The sequence below is a fragment of the Cricetulus griseus genome, chromosome 3, assembly GCF_003668045.3.
Source record: "Cricetulus griseus strain 17A/GY chromosome 3, alternate assembly CriGri-PICRH-1.0, whole genome shotgun sequence".
In the NCBI taxonomy this organism is placed as follows: Eukaryota; Metazoa; Chordata; class Mammalia; order Rodentia; family Cricetidae; genus Cricetulus; species Cricetulus griseus.
This window is the reverse complement of record NC_048596.1, coordinates 3,935,531-3,953,553: the sequence shown is the minus strand read 5'-3', so window position 1 is coordinate 3,953,553 and position 18,023 is coordinate 3,935,531. Positions and strand designations below refer to the sequence as shown.

Here is an 18,023-nt window from a genome sequence, read left to right as displayed (position 1 = left end):
TCACCTCCACCTGCATACACACACACACATACACACACACACACACACACACACACACACACACACACACATGTGCACGTGCACACAATTTTTTTTATTATCTATCTATTTTACATCCTGGCTACAACTGCTCCCCATCTTCGCCTCCCAGTCCCTCTCCCCGGTTCCCACCTCCCACCTGCCAGCTCCCCCCCTCCATTCCCATCTAGGAAAGGGCAGGTCTCCTATGAGGAGCAGTAAAACATGGCAGGCATATCCAGTTGCTGTAAGACGAAGCACCTCCCCATATATTAAGGCTGGGCAAGGCAATCCAGTATGAGGAGTAGAGTTCCAAAAGCCAGTAAAAGAGTCGGAGACAGCCCCTGTGCCTGCTGTTAGGAGTCCCATAAGAGGGCCAAGCTATACAACTGTAACATATATGCAGAGTGCATAGGTCAGTCTCATGCAGTCTCCCTGCTGGTCTGTCCAGTTCAGTCTCTGGGAGCCCCTATGAGCCCAGGTTAGTTGACTGGGTGAGCCTTCCTGTGGTGACCTTCCTCTGACTGCTACACTCCTTTCTCCTCCTCAGCAGGGTTCCCAAGTTCCAGCCGGTGTTTGGCTGTGGGTCTGCTTCTCCCTCATCATGCTGGATGTCACCTTTCTGATGACAGTTGGGGCAGGCACCAATCTGGTCACAGAAGACAGCCAGTTCAGGCTACATATCTGCTTGCTATTGCTAGGAGTCTAAGCTGGAGTCCTCCCCAAAGACTCCTGGGAGATTCCCCTGCACCAAGCTTCCACACAACCCTGAAATTCCCCCCAACAGTCCCCCTCAGCACTCTGCCCCCTCCCTGAAAACCTGATGCTCATGTTACCATTCCCACCTGCCCTCATTCCGGCTCACAAAATCTCTTCTGTCTCTCCTTCCCCCATGAACTCTCCTTGTTATCTGTCTCTCTAGGTCTGTGGATTATAGCATGGTCCTCCTTTGCTATATAGCTAATATCCACTTATGAGTGAGTGCATACCATGTTTGTCTTTATTGGTCTGGGTTACCTCACTCAGGGTGATTTTTTTTTTTTTTAGTTCCATCTCTTTGCCTTCAAATTTGCTGATGTCTTGTTTTTAACAGCTAAGTAATACTCCATTGTGTAAATGTGCCACATTTTCTTTATTCATTCCTCAGTTGAGGGGCATCTAGGTTGTTTCCAGGTTCTGGCTCTTACAGATAAAGCTGCTATGAATGAACATAGTTGCACTAGTGTCTTGGTGGTGCAATTGAGCATTCTTTAGGTATATGCCCAAGAGTAGTATAGCTGGGTCGTGTGGTAGATTGATTCCTAGTTTTCTAAGAAACCACCACACTGACTTCCAAAGTAGCTGTACAAGTTTGCACTCCCACCAGCAATGGAGGAGTGTGCCCCTTGCTCCACATCCTTTCCAGCGTGAGCTGTTGCTTGTGTTTTTGATCTTAGCCATTCTGGCAGGTGTAAGATGGAATCTCAGAGTCATTTTGATTTGGGTTTCCCTGATGGCTAAGGAACATCTCCTGAAGTGTTTCTTAGCCATTTGAGTTTCTTCTGCTGAGAATTCTGTTTAGATCTGCACCCCATTTTTTAATTGGATTATTTGGTTTATTGATAATCTAGTTTCTTGAGTTATTTATATATTTGGAAATCATCCCTCTGTTGGATGTGGGGTTGATGGAGATCTTTTCCCAGTCTGTGGGCTGCCGTTTTGTCCTCTTGACTGTGTCCTTTGCCTTACAGAAGCTTCTCAGTTTCAGGAGGTCCCATTTATTGGTTGTCAGTCTTAGTGCCTGTGCTTTTGGTACTCGGTTCAAGAAGTTGTCTCCTGTTCCAATGCGTTCAAGATTATTTCCCACTTTCTCTTCTACCAGGTTCAGTGTATCTGGATTTATGTTGAGGTCTTCTATCCACTTAGATTTGAGTTTTGTGCAGAGTGGTAAATGTGGATCAATTTGCATTCTTCCACATGCCAACACCCAAGTTATGCCAGCACCATTTGTTGAAGATGCTCTCTTTTTTTCCATTGTATAATTTTGGCTTCTTTGTTGAAAATCAGGTGTCCATAGGTAACACACAATTTTTTTAAGCAAAGGATATTTTTATATACTCTAGAAACCTTTATTGCTTTGCCTCTGACAGTACATGTCCAATCCATCACTTTCCCCTTTGTGGATATCCAGTTGGCCTTGCACTTTTTCCATTATTCTGTCACAAATCAAGCACCTTAGCAGGCATGGGCTTGTCTGGAATCTTCATTGCCAGCTTAGTGAATTTGTCCATCCTTGTCTCAACACCAAAGGATCTGTTATCTTAGAGGAAAAATAGATCTTCCCACCTTGTTTATTACAGACCCCACCTTTAAAAATAGCTGTTTTGTCAAAGGAATTCATCCCTTTTTTTCTTTCCTGCTTTGCTGAAATTTGGTTTGCTTTTAAATCATAAATGGAAGAGAATTATGGGAAGGGTTGTTTGTGGGCTGTCTCCACCTTGTGTAGGTAACCTCAGCCCTGGGTTCATGAGTGGGCTAGCCATGTCATGTTCAGAAGACAGCATTAGCAAAGCTTTTCTCTGATTTTTTAAATTTTATTTTGTTTTCTCCGTATTCAGATGTTAAGCTAACTGTACATTTCTGGAGTTGATTTAACTTGGTCATCGTGTATTATATGTACATGGTAGACTTGATAGGTGAATGTTTAGTTAGGGTTTTTGCATCTGGGTTTATGAGTAGGATTACCTTGTATTTTTTTTTTTTTCTCTGTGCTCCCAACTTTACCTTCTCAGGTTCTGACTGGGCCTAAGAGTTAGGTTCATGTGAGAAAGATGTCACTGTCTTTAGATCTGGTTTTATCTTTGTGGTGCTGGAGAGAGAACCCAGAGCTTCACAGTGGCCCTGCCCCTGAGCTGTCCCTGGCCCTGTTTATCTTGTCTGCTTTCGGGAAGAGTTTGTGTCCAGTTGAAATTACTTCCTTTTCTAATATTTGGTAGTGTTTACTGGTAACATCCCTGGGATATTCTTTTATAAGGAAGGTTTCAAATTATAAATTTTTTAAATTCCAGGCAGAAGCACATTTTGAGGTGTTTGTCTTTTTGTCCTTCTCTCCGATTGACTGCAGTCCTTGTTCCCTGCTGTGTAACAGCCAGCATGAGGTTGCCTGAGGACTGGGATGCTTCACAGTGGTTGTGGTAGCGCGTTGTCCAGCAGTGGCTCACTGTGGTAGAACACAGTGCTTAACTTCCTCACTCTCCTGTTGGCTCTGCAGTTCAGGTCGGTAGCAGGCACCATGCCGTGTGCACGGAGGGCTTGCTGCATTGTAAGTGAGTAGTGATTGGGTAGCCTGTCCATGCGTGTGGTCATTTTATGGGGATGACGTGTATAGGAGGTACCTTTTTCCATGTTAGGCAACTGCTTCACCACTGAGCTACAACCCTAGCCTAGATAATGACTTTTTAAGATGCAGTTCAAATGGATGCTTTCAGGTCGATGGCTCATTACTTTACTGAACAGAGAATGAATATCCAGGTCCCTTTGCACTTGTGCTATGCCTCTCTCTTCTCTTTGGGTTCATCACTGGATTTCCTTGTGTGGAGAACTTTATCTGCATCTTTAAGATCTTAATGGTGGCAGCACTGTTAAATCATGGGACAGCTATTTGGTTGGACTAAGGCCAGCTTTAGACATAGCCAGTGTTTCACTGCATATCCGAGTGCCCCAAGCTTGGCTGCTATTATAAAATAACCTTTTCTGTAGGCTCTCTGCCTGGTCATCCTAACAGTGGATAAATGATTGGCCGAGGTGACTTTTAAATGCCCTTCAACCTGGAGATTCTATTACCCTGAGCAAATTAAAGTTCAGCAGGAATGTGTTGAGTGCCATCCTACCAGTGTCTGTCATCTCAGAGACACGCTGGCTTTGTCTTCAATCTGAAGATTTTGTTGGTGAGCTAATAGCTCAGCATGCTGTTGAAAATGGCTGGGATGAACAGCACACACAATACAGATGCCTGCACTAGAGGGTCAAAGAGAGATGGTACAACAGAAGTAGAATGAGAAGGAGCATGTGTCATGTGTGTGTTGTACATCTGTGTGTGTGTGTCTGTGTGTGTTGTACATCTGTGTGTTTGTGTGCGCACATGTGTATATCCATGAGAGAAAGCCACTGAATCAGGACAGTGACAAGCGTGTTCACAGGAAAGCAGTGTCAGGGCAGAGCTGGGCCTGACAGGAATGGACAGCTGTCTTGTTTTGAACTGCCTGGCTAAGTCAATGCACTGTAGCAGCTTTACCAACTATGGCATCTCCTTCAGCAGGTCCAGCCTGGTGGTACCATTGGGCCTGCTACATCTGGCAAGCTCGGAATAGCATCACTAAGGTGCCAACTGTAATTATTTCTTACTGTGACAGTACAGTTAAACTTTTCCGTGGGAAAGTCCTCACCCAGACTTGCAGTCAGGTCTCTGCGCAGCCGCGGCGCTGTAGGGGCTGCTGTCTGAGGTCTGTGGTGTTGGAGGCTGCTACAGGAAGTCTTCCGACATTGTAGCTCTTTACTGGCTGAGTCTAGCAGATCCCAGCTTTGTTTGTGTTTTGCTTACAAGGTCATAGTGAGGCTACGACTGTCTTGCTGAGTGTACACAGACTCCCTGGTGCCCTTCAAGCTTTATCATGGTACTGTAACAATTTTTGTCTAATCTTTTCAAATAAAATGAAATGCACATTTACAAAAAAAGTTTAATAAATTTTCTACAAAATAATGAAAGCACTGGCAGTAATCTAAGTATTTCCAAGGTATGGTTTGTTCTCAATCATCTGCAAGTATGAAAACCCAAAAACTGAACTTGAGCTAGTACAATACTTCATCCTTCTGTTAAATGCACCAAAAAAAAAAAAAGCCTGAAAAGATGACTGACATGTGAAAAGCTTTGTGTGTGTGTGTGTGTGTGTGTGTGTGTGTGTGTGTGTGTGTGTGTGTGTGTGTGTGTATTTTTTTCTAAAATCTGCCTTTGAAAAATGCTTAGTGAGCATGCCAAAGTCCTTGCTGTGTGTGTTCCTTTTCTGTTCTGGTTTGTTTTTGAGCTGAGAGTGATCATTTAAAAGTGGAGAGAAGTTCCAGGCAGGGAAGGATGGGGAGACAGATCAATAGCTCTGCTTGGAGACAGAGCTGAATGTGTGTATGTGACATTTATTTCATAACATAGCATAGTTAAATCCTATCAAGTGAGACTTAAGGTGCCACTACGTCCGCTGTCCTCTGTGCTCAGGCACTCAGGCACTCAGGCACTCAGACATGGAGCCTGGAGAAACAGAGCGCTGCAGCGTGGGGCATTCGATGTCTGCCCTTTGATCACGCTGCATTGACTGCTGTGTCACCATGTCTCTAGCTAATTTCCCATCTTTCTTGGATTTTCTAGGCGGCATCAGAATCTCCCAATACGTATATGATGCATCATTTTTAATAATAACTGGGGAACAACTGGGGTAGCATGAGGCTTAAACTAAGGGAAATTAAGTTTCTAAAAAGAATAACATAAAATTTTCTTTGCTTTTCATCTCATTAATATGCATTTTATTCTTTTCAACAAGGTGGCATTTGGCCTATGAGCCATACACTGCAATTTATGATGTTTTATTTGTATAGGTGTTTTGCCTCCATATGTCTGAACATTGTGTACCTAGTGCCCTCTGAGGCCAGAGAAGGGCATCAGATCCACCGGGATTAGAATCTTAGAGCTGTAAACCACCACGTGGATGCTACGAGTTGAACTAACCACTGAGCCATCTCTGCAACTCCTGTAATTTGTGTTTTATTGAGAAATAATAATGATGACTTTCAGAGTTGTTGGGACTGTTGCCTATGTGGCTGTGTCATCTTTCCTTGATTCATTTCTGGCAGATAAAATAACACAAGAAGATATTGAAGGCATTCTGCAGAAGTTTACTGGGAATATAATGCAAGTACCCCCACTGTAAGTTCATTTATTGAATTTATGTTTAATTTTATCATCTATAGGCTAACATCAATAATTAGTGGGCTTTTCTTTTGCTCTGTTTTTATCTGGACACTGTAAATAATCAAAAAGCGAGGAGCAGATTCATCCTGGAGGCAAAGCTTTGATCCCAAAGTGCATTCCAGTCTGTACTGGACGTTAGCTTAGCCTGGCGTCTGTTTCCCCAGCTCTTCAAGCTCTGTCTGTAGATATCAGGGCAGTGACAGGTCCAGAGAGGGCACTTTCCCAAAAGTAACAGTGAAAGCACAGTGTTGAAGCAACAGACCTGTGAATTAAGAGTCCTAATGTGTGCTTCCTTCCCACCCCAGAATCTTTATTTTTATTTTTTATTTTGTTTTGGTTTTTCTAGACAGAGTTTCTCTGTGGCTTTGGTGCCTGTCCTGGAACTAGCTCTTGTAGACCAGACTGGTCTTGAACTCACAGAAATCCTCCTGCCTCTGCCTCCCGAGTGCTGGGATTAAAGGTGTGTGCCATCACCGCCCGGCCCACCCCAGAATCTTGACAGCATATCTAACAGATTAAAGTTATAACTTTGTAATAAATGTGAGTATAAATTGCCTTACTTTGTCTTGGTGCATTGGGCTGTCTATAAGAAAACAGCCACAAACTCATGAGCAGTTTCCCACGGTCCTGGGGGCCATGTCCAGGTTAAGGCAGGCGCTGGTGGATTGCTTTGCTGGTGAGAGCCTGCCTTCTCATCGATGCTGCCCTCATGTGGCCGAGGGCTGAAGGCATCTGTCTGGGGCAACAACTGCTTCCTTGAGAACTCTGTTTGTGACTGGTCACCCTCTCCTCCCAATGCCATCATCTTGGTGCTTAGGATGTGAGCAGTGACTGGGAGGGGAGGCGCTCAGGCCACAGTGCCTCTTACCATCTGCGTGTGCTCGTTACTAGGAAACATCGGGATGTGTTGCTGAGGTTCTTTGAGAATTTAGATTTTATTTGTATTTAGAAATCTTGTTTTTGCTTCCCCTGAGAACACTGGATTATTCTATGGAGATACATCATTTCTTCAAGCTTTTTCTCAAACATAAAACTTGAAAAATTTTAGCAAAGTCTGCACAAAATATTTGAATCATTTGTTAGACTAAGAGAAGTATATATGTTTATTGTATGCAAACTGCTTTAATGTTTTCTGTGGTTATCCATGGGTTTGTGATGCCATGAGATTTCACTGTGTGAGACGTTTCTCAGGGAGAAGCTGCTTCTGAGTTGGGGGCTAGCAAAGGGCGCTGACAAAGTCATCTCCAGGAAAGCTAAAGAAGAAAATGGGTGCCGCTCACTGTATATATCAGTCTCAGAGACGCGTAGGGACTTTGTCCCCGAGATGGGTAGACCAGGAGAAGAGACTAGTTGAATTTTAGACAAGTCTTGAGTATGAAGAGCTGGGAATTACCCTCTCAGCTGCCATCACCGTCTCTCTCACCCCTGCTCTCTCTTACCACAAAGCTACTCTGCACTGAAGAAGGATGGGCAGAGGTTGTCAACGCTCATGAAGAGAGGCGAAGCTGTGGAGGCCAGACCCGCCAGGCTAGTGACTGTGTACAGCATCGCCCTCCTGAGGTTCCAGCCACCGCTCTTCACACTGGGTAAGATGCACAGGTTTGAAATAATTTGTTTGCTCGTGTCTTTATTTTGTGTTTGGCTAATTTTATATAGTTAAAATGGATCCTTTTGGTCTTGGAAAATTTTTTGAAGGTAGGAAAAGTTATGGTTTGATTTCATGAGGTAAATGTAGCTAACCCCATAGAAGTTCAGAAATACCTAAATAGGCTACAAATTTGGGAGTAGAATACTTTAGATCTCTTCAGAGAACTACATGGGGGTATGTGTATTTTCGAGATTTGAGAGTTGGGGCCTGGAGAGATGATGGCTCAGCGGTGAGGAGCATTGGCCGCTCTTCCAGGGGGCCTGGGCTTGATTCCCAGCACCTGCATGGCAACTCACAACTGTCTGTAACTCCAGTCTCAAGGGTTCCAACTCCCTCTTCAGACCCCCTTGGGCACCAGATACACACGTGGTACTACTCGGATGTGTGTGCAAATAAATTCCCCATACATGTAACAATAAAAAATAAATATGATTTTTTTTTTTTTTTAGTTTTTATCTTTTCCTTCCATTAAGAATGAATTTGGATCCATTCTTAATGATTTCATTCTAGAGTAAGTGTTGCTCTGCCCCTGTGAAACAGCGCCTTTAGTTAGTTTTGGGATGGGGCTGTGAACGCATCCTGGCTTCCATCCCATCGCTTCTTTGTGATCTGCACTAATGTTGTGACAGTGTGGGAGAAACAGGGAGGCAGATGTGCTGCTGGACACCTGGTCACATTTTTAGTTCACGCTGTCAATTTGAATATGTGATCCATATTTGAAGTAAATTTTTAAACCAAAAAATACCCTTGTTTGTATGGTTTAAAATGATTTACATAGCTTTAAAAATGTAGTTGTTAGTCCTCAAACTCTTTGAAATCAATCCAGCCTTCATTTCGCAGTAATGTCGAATAGGATTCCCTCAGATGGTGTCTCTCACCCTCACTGCTTCTCCTTGGTGTTCTTACTCCATACACAGTAAGTTCCTGCAGAAGGTGGTACCGTTGAGAAAACAAGGCTTTTGCTATGATTCCTGATTCTAAATGACTTGACAAATAAGGAAGGAAAAAACATGAAAATAAACTCCATGAGAGTGCAGCCTCCTCTCTGGCAGAGCAGACAGACCATGAGCCATTAGGGTTCCTGGCTGCCTGTAAGTCAGGAATGCCTCATCGCGTAGACTAGAGAGTGTGGAAGGGCAAGTGTGAGGAGCAGCTGTCTTCTAAAGTCAAGTGTCACTCAAATGCTGGCACAACCCAGGTTGGTCCCAGCGTTTCACCCCCCTCTGGTCTCGGGAGCCCCCCGGTTGGGAGTTGTGGAGAAGAATTGGAGTCCCCAGGTGGTGAGTTTTGATTAGTGCTTCCAAATCTCTTTGATTTGATCCATGCGACAATGGGGGCCTTGGAGTGTGTGGCCGCTCCACTCCAAGTCACCTCAGGCCCTGCCTTCCATCCAGCCTGTGAGGCCTTGTAGGTTTACAGCACTGTGTGGTTAGGTTATTTTATGGCTCTTAGCACACCCCAAGCACAGTTCTTTTCCTTACCAAAGGGAGTTTTTGGTTGGTGTTTGGTTAAATTTTTTGTGTTATAAAATCTGAAAATACTTAAGAAACCCACAGCTCACGATAGAATAGCTGAGATTTCTAACCGTCTTGAACATAATAAATGAACAAAGGATACAGATCTGAAAATATTTTTTAGTATCCATAGCTCATGATAGCAAAGCTGGGATTCTATTTAAAACCTATTAAACGAACAAGGCTGAGGTATTAATGTGGTATGGCTTGCCAGTTAATTTAAAATGTGTTCGTGACTTTCTGCCTGCTCCACACTCTGACTTTTCAATCTTGCAAACACATATGCCGCTGGATGAATAATTTATGGTTTAGCCCATAAATATTTTATGGCTCGATTGTTTGCATAGTGCGTTTTTACATGTGTTGAAGACCGTCATTTTTATGTAAAGTGGATCTCTCAGGAGGTCAGCCTTTTACTGTGTCCCTGCTAACATTCCAGATGTTGAATGCGGAGGCGGCTTCTACATCAGAAGCTTGGTCAATGACATTGGCAAAGGTAAGCAGAAAAATGAATTATGAATTATCATTTAGAGAGCAGCGCTCCTTTCTGATGGGAGAGGGAATTTTCTGTTTTTCGTTTTTCTGAGTACTGGCCGAGGAGCTGAACTGTTGCTGCTTCTGTCTCAGATGCATTGTGGGTTGCAGCATGCACTTCCAAGCCCCAGCAGCTGCAGCCAGGGGCTGGTAATGGGGATGGGTGGGCGTGACACACGGATAGAGGAACAGAAAATGAACACAGTGATAATGGATGAGAAAAAGCAACATTTTTACTCAGAGTGGGGGTCAGGAACAAAAAGATTTATCCTTCTAAAAATTATTTACATTGATACAAATCTTTTTTTTTTTTTTTCAAACTGGAAGCCAGAGTATTAGAAACATCCAGAAAGTTCTGGTTCTGCCTTTCCTGCTCCTTGGTCACATAAAAGTGGACAGGTCACACTATTCTATTTGCAGAATGAGAGCAATATTTACCTCATGGGGTTGCTTCAAGTGCCAAGTGGTTTTGAAAAGCAGGTGTACGTTTAAACCACTAAAGCCTTCCCTGCTCAAGCACTGGTTTACCTCAGGCTGTGGACTCTTATGTTGGGCTGTTCCCCTGAGATATCCGAGTGGAGCTCTGTCGTTTGTAAATTTGCAGGTTGTGAATACCATGTGGCTCACCTCCCCCTTTCACACTTGTGTTCTGTAGAACTCTCTTCCTGTGCCCACGTGCTGGAGCTGACCCGCACCAAACAGGGGCCGTTTACACTTGAAGAGCATGCCCTCCCCGAAGACAGATGGACCATTGATGACATCGCACAGTCCCTTGAACACTGCACATCTCTTTTGCCAGATGAGTTGGCATTTAAAAAACCAAAATCTGAGAAATCCAGTGACCAGGCTTTAAGCTATGAATACATTACTCTAAGTGAGACAAAGAGGGAAGAGGATGAAATTAAGACACTCTGAGGCCAGCCTGGGTGTGTGCCCTGACGTCTTAGTGTTGCTGAACGATGAATGTGATTGGATTCAGATAAATCAGCTTTCTGAATTTGATCTTTCCTTAGTCTTTTTCATATGAAAAAGTAAACAATTTTCTAATTACGGAAGACAGGTAGTCCTGTTAGTCTCACAGAAGTGAGTATACGGAGTGTCAATGTTTGCTTTGTTTAAACTGCCAGGGGCTTCCATTGTTCTGAAATTCCTTGGGTATACATGAAGTGTTCAGTATTGAACTGTTCCGTGTGTTTGCAGAGCTCATGGCTGTTGTGAAGCATGGGACTGATGGACTATACTCATCTGTGGCTGTTTCTTAAATCTTGAAAATGAGTGTGGTTTCCTAATAGACATTTGCAAACGCACAAACTTCTGTTCTACCCCATCAGAAAGTAATAGGTCCACACATTCAGAATCCTCATCTCCAGTTTAGAGCAGAACTCGGCTCCTGTAGCTGTGTATTGTGGCAGCTGTTTCTGTGGTCAACCACATTGTATTAAATTACATTGTATTAATACATTGTATTAATTTACTAAATACATTGTATTAGATTACTAAAAATGTGATTTTTAGGCTATACACTAAAGAATGTATCTTGGATTAAAATTCTCTCCTGCCTGCTTGTTAGCATGTGTGTCTGTGTCTCTGTGGTGCAGTGGTCCCTGTGACATGGTTTCTGTAGTTATTTACTCCTTCAGGTGACATTGTGGCCTGGAGAGAGCAGCCCAGCACCACCAGCTCCCCTACAACTCTCAAATGCTTATTTCATGTAGTTTCAGGAAGTTCTCACCCCATTTAATATGATCTTCGAAATATGATCACTTTGAAAAACAGCAAATCTCAGGAGTGCATAGTTTTTTCGTTAGGGGAATATTTATTCATTTATGTGTGTGCTTTGGGTTCTTGGAGACAAGGTCACCTTACCTCAGGGTAGTGGAGCTGGAGAAGTGGCTTGGTCGCTAAGAGGACTCATGTCCTTTTCAGCACACCTCAGAGTTTAGATCCAGGCAACCACACCAGGTGGCTCCTGCTACTCAAACCCAAAAAGACTCAAGGCTACTTCTGTCCTTGGGTTTGCACACATGCCCCCATGGACACACAGATGAGCTCACTTCTGTCCTTGGGTTTGCACACATGCCCCCGTGGACACACAGATGAACTCACTTCTGTCCTTGGGTTTGCACACATGTCCCCATGGACACACAGATGGGCTCACTTCTGTCCTTGGGTTTGCACACATGCCCCCGTGGACACACAGATGGGCTCACTTCTGTCCTTGGGTTTGCACACATGCCCCCATGGACACACAGATGAGCTCACTTCTGTCCTTGGGTTTGCACACATGCCCCCATGGACACACAGATGAGCTCACTTCTGTCCTTGGGTTTGCACACATGCCCCCATGGACACACAGATGAGATCACTTCTGTCCTTGGGTTTGCACACATGCCCCCATGGACACACAGATGAGATCACTTCTGTCCTTGGGTTTGCACACATGCCCCCATGGACACACAGATGAGATCACTTCTGTCCTTGGGTTTGCACACATGCCCCCATGGACACACAGATGAGATCACTTCTGTCCTTGGGTTTGCACACATGCCCCCATGGACACACAGATGGGCTCACTTCTGTCCTTGGGTTTGCACACATGCCCCCATGGACACACAGATGGGCTCACTTCTGTCCTTGGGTTTGCAACATGCCCCCATGGACACACAGATGAGATCACTCTGTCCTTGGGTTTGCACACATGCCCCCATGGACACACAGATGGGCTCACTTCTGTCCTTGGGTTTGCACACATGCCCCCATGGACACACAGATGGGCTCACTTCTGTCCTTGGGTTTGCACACATGCCCCCATGGACACACAGATGGGCTCACTTCTGTCCTTGGGTTTGCACACATGCCCCCATGGACACACAGATGGGCTCACTTCTGTCCTTGGGTTTGCACACATGCCCCCATGGACACACAGATGGGCTCACTTCTGTCCTTGGGTTTGCACACATGCCCCCATGGACACACAGATGGGCTCACTTCTGTCCTTGGGTTTGCACACATGCCCCCATGGACACACAGATGGGCTCACTTCTGTCCTTGGGTTTGCACACATGCCCCCATGGACACACAGATGGGCTCACTTCTGTCCTTGGGTTTGCACACATGCCCCCATGGACACACAGATGGGCTCACTTCTGTCCTTGGGTTTGCACACATGCCCCCATGGACACACAGATGGGCTCACTTCTGTCCTTGGGTTTGCACACATGCCCCCATGGACACACAGATGAGATCACTTCTGTCCTTGGGTTTGCACACATGCCCCCATGGACACACAGATGGGCTCACTTCTGTCCTTGGGTTTGCACACATGCCCCCATGGACACACAGATGGGCTCACTTCTGTCCTTGGGTTTGCACACATGCCCCCATGGACACACAGATGAGGACACACAGATGAAATAGTTACTCTAAAAGATACATAGATTAACCCAGGGTGACTCACTGTGCAGCCAGGGCTCCTCCTGTTTGTGCTCCCAAGGGCAGTGATTCCCGGCACACCTGTCATGCAGGGATGCAATGTAGTGTGAAGATAGGGCGTTAAGATCTTCATTTCCTGAAATATATTTCCAAAAGGAAGAGTTATTTAACATTCCATAAAATACAAGTTTTTATACCTTTTGGAATGCCATTCTTTTTAAAGGTTGTTGCCTCTAAAAATTTTTTTAAATGAACAGATTAATGGTCTTATTCTGGTTACTGTAATATAAACTTAATGTAAAAGTTAGATGCTTCAACAGATAATCCCCAGCATATTGGTAAAATTTATAATAAAAATGTTAAAACTAATTCTGGGCAGGTAAGATGGCTTAGAGGTAAGAAATGTACTTGCCCCCATGCCTGATAAAAGAGTTTTGATCCCTGGGCAATCTGTGTGATAGCAAGGAAGAACAACTTCAGCAGGTTGTCCACATCCACTCTGTAACAGGTGGATACCCACCTCAACACACACAGAAAATGAGTGAAAAGTTGTTGTTTTTTAATTTAAAAGATTAATTCTTTTTTCTCCTCTCTTTTTTTAAAATTTAAATTAGAAACAAGCTTGTTTTATATGTCAATCCCAGTTCCCTCTCCTTCCCCTCCTCCCCTGCTACCCCCCCCCCCGTCCCATCCCTTCTGCTCCCCAGGGAGGGTGAGCCCTTCCATGGGGGATCTTTAATATCTGTCTTATTTGGAGCAGGGCCTAGGCCTTCCCCTGGGTGTCTAGGCTGAGAGAGTATCCCTCTAGGTGGAATGGCCTCCCAAAGTCCATTTGTATACTAGGGATAAATACTGATCCACTACCAGAGTCCCCATAGATTGTCCAGACCTCCTCACTGACAACCACTATCAGGGGGGGTCTTGATTGGTCCTATGCTGGTTTCCCGGCTATCAGTCTGGGGTCCATGAGCTTCCCCTTGTTCAGGTCAGCTGTAAAAAACTAGTTCTTAGTATAAGAAAGAAAAATAGTATTGATACCATGGTAAATTTATAAATTAGAAGTTTTGTAATTTTGAGCCAGATGTCACAATGCAACCTTTGATACAGGCACTTGGGAGGCAGAGGCACGTGGATCTCTGTGAGTTTCAGGCAAGCCTGACCACAGAGTGAGACCCTGTGAGTCTATAGCTTTGCTTTCTGCTGTCTAGTGCCCTGTGATTTGTGTAAGCAAAGGTGGCGGTAGATCCCGCTGCCCATTAGAACGGCACAGGCTGCTTATAGTGTCTTCATTAGCTGAAGTCCAAACAGACCACACGGCTGAGGGATTTTTTTTTTTTTTGTCTCTTTCAATTTATACTTCACACACATCCTCTTCTCATAGGAAAGAGTAGACCTCACGAAAAGGCAAGTAAGTTCTAGAAATGGTAGCCAGTCTTTTCCTTTCATTTGAAAATGCTGAGGAAAATTGTGATGTTCCCCCATCCTAATGCAGCCATTTTGGACTTTTATTTTTATATTGTATTTCCCCTTTTACTTATGTAATCCCGGCACCTATGCTGTGATTGACTTCTCATGTGATTTTATCCGAGTGTGTTCAGTCTTCATGATTGTCTCAGTCACGTGTCTCTCCACCCTAAGAGCTTTTGAGATCTCCAGGACGCATGCCTAGAGCGTAGCCGCTGCAGTGGGACTGCTCTGTGGTTCCCTGGCTTGCAATGTTTACAGCCTCACCATTTGTTTGGGATTTTATATATTGTTGCTAAGTTTGCCTGCCTTTGTGTGGTTTGTCTTTATACTCTCTTCATTTGTATAAATAAATGTCTTGATGCTTTCCTTATGTGTTACCTGAGTTATTTGCAGCAAGTGCTTAGCAGAAGTATTTTTCTGGCCTGTCTTAATTTCTTTTCCAGGTCCGATGATTAAATACCCTGACAAAAGCAACTGATTGGGGAAGTGCTTATTTTGGCTCCAGTTCAAGGGTACAGCCGGTCAGAGCAGGGGAGTCAAGCTGGCCAGAGCACATCCATGGTCAGGACTATCCAGCAACAACTCTTAGTACTCACTGGGCTTTTCCATATTACACAGCCAGGGACCCCTGCCTAGGGAACTGCCCTACGCACCTCTAAGCTGACATAGGTCTCCTGCTTCAATTAACATGTCAAGGTCATCCTCCTGGGCATGCCCAGGGCCCATCTCCCAGGAGACTCCACCAAGCTGGCAGCACCAATGACGTGCCTCCGGCTTTTTTCAGCTTGGGTTTTGCTGGCTCACTGTCTTCATCCTTTCTCTCCACCATCATCAGGTGTGTAAATATGAGCAGTTAAAATGTATTAAAATCGAAAGTATTTTTAACTTTCACGGGCAGCTGAAACCAAGACACAGCTCTGAAAAAGTTCAAGATTCATGCTTTTAAAAATTCTAATCAAAACACTGAAGAAATATATGTGACAATGTACCTTAGGCCTTAAGATATACGACATGATAAAGTGAGTTTACTCACAGGCAAAATGCAAGTTAGAGTTTTCTGAAGATGCCTGGCTTGGAACATACCAAATCACCTGGTTTTGGTTCTTTAACCTTTAGGCTTCTGAGAAATACCGTGTTCACCTGAAAGTTGTTTAAAGTAGTCACAGAATTATTTTCTGACCTAAAATCCACAAACATCAAAACAATAGGAGTTTGTTCTTTACAAACTGAAAATTGCAGTTGGTGAAGAGGGATAAACTCACACATTCCCCAGGCTTACTGGGTTTTTCTTTCTTCCATACATGAATTACTTCAAGGATGCTGACTCATCAGGGATTCAGGGACGACCCATCTAAGAACAGCTGGTACAGTCTATGCCCGTCTGACTAGTGTAAAATCCATATCAAATTAACAGTGACCATTCAGAGGTTCAATTAGATGGTGAGTTGTTCTGTTTCAAAGGAAGAAAGTCATTTAGTCTGTATCATGATGTGGGGATTCAAAAGCGCTGTGCATTTATTAAACAGATGAAGATAAGAGTATGAAGTTTGGGCACTGGAATTATCCTAATAGCCTTAAATTTTAAATAGAAAGACTGTCTTAAACTGTTTGATCCTTAAGGTATTGCCAGAGCAGTTCCAGCTTGCCCTGGTCCTCTGTTAAATACAGATGGTAAGCATGGCCCTCAGATCATCAGTGCCTTCACTTAGCAGAATGTAAAGTAAGTTCTTCAAATAGCGTGATTTCAGATTGATGTTTAAAATGCTGAAGCCAGTCATAAGGTTGGTAGGGCTTGTTTTCTGTTTTATTTCTCTTAGGAAGTGATGTGATAAGATCGTTTCTGTGTCTACCATTAGTCAGCTCTTTGATGGTAGGCAGATTGCTTCGTCTCTGAGGGACTGGGCTTTCTCAGCTTTGATGAAGGAGCAGTCTGGGCTGTGTGTAAGACCCTCCCACAGCCGAGTATGAGGCTGTGTTCTCGGGAACTCACTCCTCAGGAACTTGGGTTTCACTCCATTGACTAATTCTGGAAGATTTTCACCCTTCATTTCTCTCGTGCTACATGTCTTCTAGTTATTAGTGTTTCCGTATGCTCACATTCCATTCTGAGCAGCTAACCCCTCATTCCTGGCTCCCTCCCTTTTATCCCTCCCTGCTGAACTCGAAGTTTCCTCAAATCTTTTTTCCATCTGCTTCCTTCGCTATTTTCGTTTACTAACACTCATTTGTTACAGTGATGGTTGTATTCTGTGTTTTCTTTCTAAAACAACACAGTATATTATATATAACATTATTTAAAATCTGCCTCTGTGTGTGTGTGTGTGTGTGTGTGTGTGTGTGTGTGTGTGTGTGTGTGTTATTTGTTTTGTTGCTGTCTTAGCCCAGGCTGCTACAGCAAATACCACAGGTGGATGGCTCAGCAGCTTTGGGATCAGGGTGCTAGCATGACTCTTCTAGCTCACCAAGTCCTCCCAGGATGAAGGGGACAGTCCCTTGTTCCCAGGGCACTAATCTCATCATGGGCTCTAACTCATGGCTTCACATCTAGCTTAATGGGTTCCCAGAGGCTGTCCTTTCTAACTAACCATGTTGGGGGTTGGGCTGTCATAGTGATTTGAACAAGAAGGGCTCCCATAGGCTCAGATATTTGAATGAATGCTTGGCCCCAGCTGGGGACAGGCTTTCTGGAGGAAGAATTGTCACCCTTTGAGATGAAAAGCTTCCCATTACTTGTACTTAACTCTACCTGGTGCTCACAGTTGATGATGTGAACTCTTCAGCCTCCTTCCTGCTCAGCCTCCATGCCTGTCTGATGGATCCTGGTCACTCTGCAACTATAAACACAGACAGACCCTTCCTTCTAAACGTTGCTCTTTGGTCATGGTGTGTTGTCACAGGTTTCTGACTGCCTCCTGTGGGCGTGGCTCTGTGTTGGGTTACAGGTTAGTGTCCACTGTGCTTAGCACTGCCCCTTCCTCTGTGCTTCTGTTTCAGATGGGCTCTGTGAACTATCTAGTATTCGCTTCTTGGTTAAAAAAAAAAAAATGCATACTTGTTTGCATTGACTGTTTCTAACAGTGGAGTCTAGGTTGTGAGGTAGTTTTGGTAGCTACCAGGAACAGGTTCTCGAAGCTTAGCAGCTGTGCCTAGGAATTCCGCAGTTCTACATTGGCCCAGGCACTAAATATTCTCTACCACTTACACAGGTGTGATGTCATCACATTGCGACTTTTGTAGTCCCATCACACACCTCCATCCTCCCCAGTTATTTTTTGTCTGACTTCCTAGTTAGTATTGTCTGTTTAGTTGTGTCTAGTAATTCATTTCTCTAAAATTCTTTTTTAAGATGTATTTTTATTATTTTTAAAACTAAGTATAGGTGTGTATGTCTGTGTCTGTCTGTCCGCATATAGGT

At 44.1% G+C, this 18,023-nt stretch overlaps 1 protein-coding gene across 1 annotated transcript in view; it reads left to right on the top strand.

The window, feature by feature from the left end:
• The window catches only part of Trub1 (TruB pseudouridine synthase family member 1), a 48,566-nt gene extending 37,288 nt beyond the window's left edge, over positions 1-11,278 (top strand). The window contains exons 5-8 of the mRNA XM_027406897.2: positions 5,896-5,968; positions 7,460-7,599; positions 9,615-9,671; positions 10,365-11,278. Coding sequence (XP_027262698.1) covers positions 5,896-5,968; positions 7,460-7,599; positions 9,615-9,671; positions 10,365-10,624 — 530 coding nt within the window. The 3' untranslated portion in view covers positions 10,625-11,278. The remainder of the gene's footprint in view (positions 1-5,895; positions 5,969-7,459; positions 7,600-9,614; positions 9,672-10,364) is intronic.
• Positions 11,279-18,023: the final 6,745 nt, after the last annotated feature.